At 50.8% G+C, this 9,002-nt stretch overlaps 1 protein-coding gene across 1 annotated transcript; it reads left to right on the top strand.

The window, feature by feature from the left end:
* Positions 1 to 5,124: 5,124 nt before the first annotated feature.
* Positions 5,125 to 8,616, top strand: TRAPPC2L (trafficking protein particle complex subunit 2L). The gene is given in 5 exon segments (XM_077451087.1): positions 5,125 to 5,274; positions 6,661 to 6,833; positions 8,026 to 8,113; positions 8,517 to 8,561; positions 8,563 to 8,616. Coding segments are annotated over 5 exon segments (378 nt in total). The 5' UTR covers positions 5,125 to 5,241; the 3' UTR covers positions 8,602 to 8,616.
* The last annotated feature ends 386 nt before the right edge of the window (positions 8,617 to 9,002 follow it).

The raw sequence follows: 9,002 nt of genomic DNA, 5'->3' as shown, positions 1-9,002 counted from the left end.
TACGGCGCTCATTAGCAGCAAGGAAGAGGGGCGCAGTTCTGTATCCTGGCCCGGGATGAACCTGTCCCACCCCTCCTTGTATAGATATAACACACCTTATGAGGAGTCCGGGTATCACAAATATTGGGGGGTACATGTATTACACGTATGGGGGGGTACAGGTACAACACATATTTGGGGGTGGGGGGGGTACAGGAATCACACATATTTGGGGAGGTACAGGTAGAACAAATATTTGGGGGGGGGGGCTACAGGTATAACACATATTGAGGGGGTACAGATATTCATATTTGGGGGTACAGATATCACACATATTTGGGGGGTACAGGTGTAACACATATTTGGGGGGTACAGGTATCACTCATATTTGGGGGGGGGTACAGGCATAACACATATTTGGGGGGTACAGTTATCACACATATTTGGGGGGGGTACAGGTGTAACACATATTTGGGGGGTACAGGTGTAACACATATTTGGGGGGTACAGGTGTAACACATATTTGGGGGGTACAGGTGTAACACATATTTGGGGGGGTACAGGTATCACACATATTTGGGGGGGTGCAGGTATCACACATATTTGGGGGTACAGGTATAACACATATTTGGGGGGTACAGGTGTAACACATATTAGGGGTGGGGTACAGGTATAACACATACTTGGGGGGTACAGGTACCACAAATATTTGGGGGGGTACAGTTATCACACATATCTGGGGGGTACAGGTACCACAAATATTTGGGGGGGTACAGTTATCACACATATTTGGGGGGGTACAGGTATCACACATATTTGGGGGGTACAGTCATCACACATATTTGGGGGGTACAGGTATCACACATATTTGGGGGGGGTACAGGTATAACACATATTTGGGGGGGGGTACAGGTATCACACATATTTGTGGGTACAGGTATCACACATATTTGGGGGGGTACAGGTATAACACATATTTGGGGGGGTACAGGTATAACACATATTTGGGGGGGTACAGGTATAACACATATTTGGGGGGTACAGGTATCACACATATTTGTGGGTACAGGTATCACACATATTTGGGGGGGTACAGGTATCACACATATTTGGGGGGGTACAGGTATAACACATATTGGGGGGGGTACAGGTATAACACATATTGGGGGGGTACAGGTATCACACATATTTGTGGGTACAGGTATCACACATATTTGGGGGGGGGTACAGGTATCACACATATTTGTGGGTACAGGTATCACACATATTTGGGGGGGTACAGGTATAACACACCCCCCCTGGGGTCGGTCGGGTATGAGGTGTCAGTCCGAGGTTCTAATAAAGACTCGGGTTTTCTGTTGAGAAATGAAATATCCTCATCCATTCCCTATTCCCCTTTTAATCTATAAAAGAGAAAAGCCCCCACTCTCCATATTGTGTGGGGGTTACAAAGCGGAGTGCGGAGGGTTAATAAAGTGCAATCCCTTTGTCTGGTGTATTTGCCGGCTCAGGTGTGACCCCCCACCCCCCATATAGATAGGAGACGATCCGATGACAGTATGGTGGGGGTGGGGTTGTATGTAGATGGTGCGATCTTCACAGATGGGTGTTTTAGAAATGTCCTCTGACTGATGCTCCCTCTCTAGGCCTGCCTGTGTGGCCCCCCGGGGCCCGGAGCACAGGTGTGCTGTGCACTTGCTTCATTTACTCTAATTGCCCCTTTGGTATTGTGTTGGAGCATCCGGTGCGGGATCAGCTGTGCTGCACGACACGGAGGTCACATTCCTGATTCCGCTGCGACCTTCGGGACCCGGCCTGGTGGCGTGTGGTGTGCGGATAGCGGCACACAGGGGCCCATCTGTCCCACTCAGAATAGACTGGATGCCTTCCTCTACCAGACACCCCCCAACACCACAGGAGCCATGCGACCAGGACACACACAACGCATGTCACAGCACAACTAACGGCAATGGATAGAGAAGAGAGGGATTAGAACTGCAGACATGATACAGGAGATGGTCAGAGACTGCAGACATGATACAAGAGATGGTCAGAGACTGCAGACATGATACAGGAGATGGTCAGAGACTGCAGACATGATACAAGAGATGATCAGAGACTGCAGACATGATACAGGAGATGGTCAGAGACTGCAGACATGATACAAGAGATGATCAGAGACTGCAGACATGATACAGGAGATGGTCAGAGACTGCAGACATGATACAAGAGATGATCAGAGACTGCAGACATGATACAGGAGATGGTCAGAGACTGCAGACATAGATACAGGAGATGGTCAGAGACTGCAGACATGATACAAGAGATGGTCAGAGACTGCAGACATGATACAGGAGATGGTCAGAGACTGCAGACATGATACAGGAGATGGTCAGAGACTGCAGACATGATACAAGAGATGGTCAGAGACTGCAGACATGATACAAGAGATGATCAGAGACTGCAGACATGATACAGGAGATGGTCAGAGACTGCAGACATGATACAAGAGATGGTCAGAGACTGAAGACATGCTACAGTAGACGGTCAGAGACTGCAGACACGATACAGGAGATGGTCAGAGACTGCAGACATGATACAGGAGACGGTCAGAGACTGCAGACATGCTACAGTAGACGGTCAGAGACTGCAGACACGATACAGGAGATGGTCAGAGACTGCAGACATGGTACAGGAGATGGTCAGAGACGGCAGACATGATACAGGAGAGGAGATAATCAGAGACTGCAGACATGATACAGGAGATGGTCAGAGACTGCAGACATGATACAAGAGATGGTCAGAGACTGCAGATATGATACAAGAGATGGTCAGAGACTGCAGACATGATACAAGAGATGGTCAGAGACTGCAGACATGATACAAGAGATGGTCAGAGACTGCAAACATACTACAGTAGGCGGTCAGAGACTGCAGACACGATACAAGAGATGGTCAGAGACTGCAGACACGATACAGGAGATGGTCAGAGACTGCGGACACGATACAAGAGATGGTCAGAGACTGCAGACATGATACAAGAGATGGTCAGAGACTGCAGACATGATACAAGAGATGGTCAGAGACTGCAGACATGATACAAGAGATGGTCAGAGACTGCAGACATGATACAAGAGATGGTCAGAGACTGTAGACATGATACAAGAGATGGTCAGAGACTGCAGACATGATACAAGAGATGGTCAGAGACTGCAGACATGATACAAGAGATGGTCAGAGACTGTAGACATGATACAAGAGATGGTCAGAGACTGCAGACATGATACAGGAGATGGTCAGAGACTGCAGACATGATACAGGAGATGGTCAGAGACTGCAGACATGATACAGGAGATGGTCAGAGACTGCAGACATGATACAAGAGATGGTCAGAGACTGCAGACATAATACAGGAGATGGTCAGAGACTGCAGACATGATACAAGAGATGGTCAGAGACTGCAGACATGATACAAGAGATGGTCAGAGACTGCAGACATAATACAGGAGATGGTCAGAGATTGCAGACATGATACAGGAGATGGTCAGAGACTGCAGACATGATACAAGAGAAGGTCAGAGACTGCAGACATAATACAGGAGATGGTCAGAGACTGCAGACATGATACAAGAGATGGTCAGAGACTGCAGACATAATACAGGAGATGGTCAGATACTGCAGACATGATACAGGAGATGGTCAGATACTGCAGACATAATACAGGAGATGGTCAGAGATTGCAGACATGATACAGGAGATGGTCAGAGACTGCAGACATGATACAAGAGATGGTCAGAGACTGCAGACATAATACAGGAGATGGTCAGAGACTGCAGACATGATACAAGAGATGGTCAGAGACTGCAGACATAATACAGGAGATGGTCAGAGATTGCAGACATGATACAGGAGATGGTCAGAGACTGCAGACATAATACAGGAGATGGTCAGAGATTGCAGACATGATACAGGAGATGGTCAGTGTAGCTGTCAGACCTGACATAGAGACAAAACCCACTGGTTGACAGCCACTAATCTGAAGTGTGCATGCAGCGTGTCCCCCCCCCCCCCACCACTGCGCCCAGGGCAGTGACCCGTCTGTTACTCTGTATCCACTTCAGCAATACATCGTACAGGTCTGAATTAAATAGCTAAAAATCTATGGTAATTCAGGTTATATATCCAGTATCTCAAAAGTAAGTACACCCCTCAGTGACATTTGTGTAAATCTTTTCTTCTCTCTTTTCATGTGACAACACTGAAGAAATGACACTTGTCTACAATGTAAAGTAGTGAGTGTACAGCTTGTATAACAGTGTCAATTTCCTGTCCCCTCAAAATAACTCAACACACAGCCATTAATGTCTAAACCGCTGGCAACAAAAGTCAGTACACCCCTAAGTGAAAATCTCCAAATTGGGTCCAATTAAGCCATTTTCCCCTCCCCCGGTGTTCTTCTCCAATGGAATATTTAACCAATGAAAAGGCAGCGAATCAGAGGACTTCATTGTTGGGGTCTCCATAGACTTTAATTTTTCTCCATTTTCTTTTTGTGTTGGGTGAAGTGGAGATGAATTAGACCCTTGTCAGGTGTTTTTTTTTTTTATGTCTGTGTCCCCGATAGGGAGCCGAGAGATTCCTCCTCTCTGTGTCCCCATCGGGGAGATTCCCTTCTCTGTGTTCCCGGGGATCCGCGACATAGACGGTCACCCAAATACATCCCACCCCGACCGCCATCATAAATCACTTCACATGTGGAGAAGCCCAGACAGTGTGGAGACATTTCCTCCTACTTCCTATTGTGTCACCAGGACAGGAAGTGAGGGGGAATCTCCCTGAGGGGACACAAGGAGACGTGTGAGGGGCTCTACACATGGAGAAGAATATCCTCCTCGCCTGATTGGCTCCTCCACCACACCGAGCACCGCAATCTTCCTGCCCGGGGCTGTGACATGCAGGACTCCGGTGGGTGTAAGAGGACGTCCTCTTGCCGACTTCAGACTGTAGGCTTACTGCGGCTGAGTGCCGGGTGTACGAAGATGGCCGTGACGGGACGTCACTTCCGTTATATGATTTTCACGGGTCGTCCAATCTGACAGCACGCCTGCCTGTCCTCCGCCGCTGCCTGACAACTTCCATCCAATCACAATGCGGAACTCAGCGCAGGCACTGAACTAGACACCCCGACAGGTCTGGCTGCGGAGTGGAGCTCCACTTTTGACAGGAAGGGGGGGAATCACGTCACGACTTGAGAGGACCAAGATGGCGGTGTGCGTAGCTGTCATCGCTAAGGAGGTGAGAAGGAAGATTGGGGGGCACCAAAACCGGCCGGACTTTCCTCCACTGTGGGGGTGTCAGTGCTGGCTGTGATTTGTAGTTCATGTACAGACTGTCTGGGGGAGGGAAGGAGGTCTATAATCCCCCCACCCCCCTTCATGTACATTGATGTCTTCCATCCCCATCACTTTACTGGGTGGAACAAAACCATTGGGGGGGCCACGGGGGGGTTACTATCCGGGTCCAGTCACATACATGTAAAAATCGGCATGTTTTTCCTGAAATCTGAGGCCTTAAAGAATAAAACGGTGGGTGCTGCGATGTTTTACATTGTGCGGTATTTGCACAGCCATTTTTCAAACGCAAATTTCCAGAAACAAATACACCGCAATGCCGGGCTCAACAAATCCCAGGTCGCCATGGCAACTAGAAATTGCGTCCCATCGCCTGGGCTTTGGTCAGCCGGGCTGCTGCGCTGAGAAAAAAAAATGCAATGCTGCCCAACGCAATCCCACCATGCCTGTGATTGGGCCCTGCGAGCCGAGAAAGCGCGGATTGGGAAACGGTCATTGATGACCTCTTGTCAACACACACACACACACACACACACACACACCCATCCCCCCACTAGAGTCTTGCTTAGTACATAGAGCCTCTCTCCTTCTCCAGAGTGATCGCACTCCTCCCCCGACATTACTAGATGTGATTTCCTCTACATGTGTATGTGTGACCAAAGTCCTGCGATCCCCAGGTCCTCCTCCTGCGATCCCCAGGTCCTCCTCCTGCGATCCCCAGGTCCTCCTCCTGCGATCCCCAGGTTCTCCTCCTGCGATTTCCCCCCTCCCAGGTCCTCCTCCTGCGATCCCCAGGTCCTCCTCCTGCGATTCCCCAGGTTCTCCTCCTGCGATTTCCCCCCTCCCAGGTCCTCCTCCTGCGATCCCCAGGTCCTCCTCCTGCGATTCCCCAGGTTCTCCTCCTGCGATTTCCCCCCTCCCAGGTCCTCCTCCTGCGATCCCCAGGTCCTCCTCCTGCGATTCCCCAGGTTCTCCTCCTGCGATTTCCCCCCTCCCAGGTCCTCCTCCTGCGATCCCCAGATCCTCCTCTTGCGATCCCCAGGTCCTCCTCTTGCGATCCCCAGGTCCTCCTCCTGCGATCCCCAGGTCCTCCTCTTGCGATCCCTGCTCCCAGGTCCTCCTCCTGCGATTCCCCAGGTCCTCCTCCTGCGATCCCCGCTCCCAGGTCCTCCTCCTGCGATCCCCGCTCCCAGGTCCTCCTCCTGCGATCCCCGCTCCCAGGTTCTCCTCCTGCGATCCCGGTTCTCCTATGATCCCTGCTCCCGCTCCCAGTTCTCTGAATTTTAGTACATTGTGGAGTTTTAAGCTGAAGTTTGATTTCTCTTTTCAGAATTATCCGTTATACATTCGCAGCATCCCCACCGAGGAGCAGCTGAAGTTCCATTACACGGTGCACACCTCCCTGGATGTGGTGGATGAGAAGATCTCTGCTATGGGGAAAGCTTTGGTGGACCAAAGAGAACTGTACCTGGGACTGCTCTACCCCACCGAGGACTACAAAGTGTATCCTTCACGTGGGACTCCTTCCTGGAACACGGCCTGGCTGAATGGATGGGAGAGGAGACCATGTTCTATTCATGTGGGGCTGAGGTGCCCCGGTCTTCCTGTGCTCTTAAGTTCTCCCCACAGTCCTCCCCCCCTTGTTGTGGCAGCACTCTGGGGAGAAGTTACCCGTACTTACTCCATCTAAAATGGGAAGGAAAAAAAAAGTCAGTTAAACAATTTTGTCCCATAGTTCAGGTTTTGGGGGGACGGACAGATTGCAGCACACAGGACACGTCTCCTGGAGGTCCGGAGCTGGTGTCTGTGTACCTGCCGGGAAACTCCCCCCCCGTCTGTGTCCCCGCCGGGGAAACTCCCCCCCTGTCTGTGTCCTCCTCGGGGAGATCCCCCCCCCCTGTCTGTGTCCTCCTCGGGGAGATTCCCCCCCCCCCCGTCTGTGTCCTCCTCGGGGAGATTTCCCCCCCCCCTGTCTGTGTCCTCCTCGGGGAGATTCCCCCCCCCCCTGTCTGTGTCCTCCTCGGGGAGATTTCCCCCCCCCTGTCTGTGTCCTCCTCGGGGAGATTCCCCCCCCTGTCTGTGTCCTCCTCGGGGAGATTCCCCCCCCCTGTCTGTGTCCTCCTCGGGGAGATTCCCCCCCCTGTCTGTGTCCTCCTCAGGGAGATTCCCCCCCTGTCTGTGTCCTCCTCAGGGAGATTCCACCCCCCCTGTCTGTGTCCTCCTCGGGGAGATTCCCCCCCCTGTCTGTGTCCTCCTCGGGGAGATTTCCACCCCCCCCCCCTGTCTGTGTCCTCCTCGGGGAGTTTCCAGCCCTCTCTGTATCCCTTCCTGAGGAGATCCCCCTCCATGTCCCTCCTGGGGACTTTGAAAACAGAACAGCCATGCAGAACTCTACATCAGAGACACAGCTCTACAAGCCCCAACATCCTTAGAGGGTGTCGGCATGTAGTTCTCGATGAACACCCCCCCCCGGGCTGAGGCTGTCCTCACTTTCCATACACAGGGTTTTGTATTGTACATGGAGCGGGGATGAGCTCTGCCCTTCCCGGCACTCCCAGCCATTGATAATAGAAGGGAACCCGTTGGAGCCTCAAGCAGCGCCCACAATTTGGCGTGGTTGGTTCAGTGTTGGGTATTCCTGGGTGACGTTCGGTGACTTCTTTCCAAACTGTCCGACTCCTTAACTCTCCTCCAGATATGGCTACGTCACCAACTCTAAAGTTAAATTTGTCATGGTGGTGGATTCTTCTAACACGGCGCTTCGGGACAACGAAATCCGCAGTGTAAGTACAGCACAGTGTAAAGCCTCCTACACACGGCACGATTGTTGCACAACCAAACGTCTGATTGTTGTCAAAAGGGCGTGTGCCAGGCTCTTGTCTTCATACTAACGCTGCACAAATGGTCATGCCACAAACACGAACGTAGTCACCTACTACGAGGAATTTCTCGAAAATCTGATATGGAGACGTCTTTTGACAAAAATTAACTAGCCTGTCATCCAACATTTGTTGGCCAAAAAATTATAAATTTAGCTGGTCTTGCAAAACGCTTTCAATCCAAAGGTTTTACTGTATATAGATTGTAACCCCTCCTCCCCCTCCCCCTCCCTACCATATGTGACAGAGGCAGCTGACCACCCAACAGACCGAAACCTTTTTTGGACTTTTTATTTTATTTTTTCAGATGTTCCGCAAACTTCACAACTCCTACACAGATGTGATGTGCAACCCCCTTCTATAATCCCGGAGACCCCATCCAGTCACGGTGAGTTTTTATTCCCACTAACAGTTTCCACAATTCAGATACAAAAAAAGGACTTGTAAGGAACCCACATCACCAAAACTACAAATCATAATAAAATATAGAGCTGGTTCTATTCAAGAGATCCAAATTAACTACTTGACATCTGAGTTATGGCCAAATGACGGCCACAGAGCGGATCTAAATTAAATGGCCGAATGACGGCCGCAGAGCGTTATGGCCGAATGACGGCCACAGGGCAGATCTAAATTAAATGTCCGAATTACGCCACAGAGCGGATCTAAATTAAATGGCCGAATGACGGCCACAGAGCGGCTCTAAATTAAATGGCCGAATGATGGCCACAGTGCGTTATGGCCGAATGACGGCCGCAGAGCGGATCTAAATTAAATGGCCGAATGATGGCCA

This window comes from Lithobates pipiens, unplaced genomic scaffold (assembly GCF_037356315.1).
Source record: "Lithobates pipiens isolate NorthernLeopardFrog02 unplaced genomic scaffold, aLitPip1_a1.2 Scaffold_10, whole genome shotgun sequence".
NCBI lineage: Eukaryota > Metazoa > Chordata > Amphibia > Anura > Ranidae > Lithobates > Lithobates pipiens.
The sequence above is the reverse complement of the archived record's forward strand: the minus strand, read 5'-3'. Positions and strand labels throughout refer to the sequence as shown.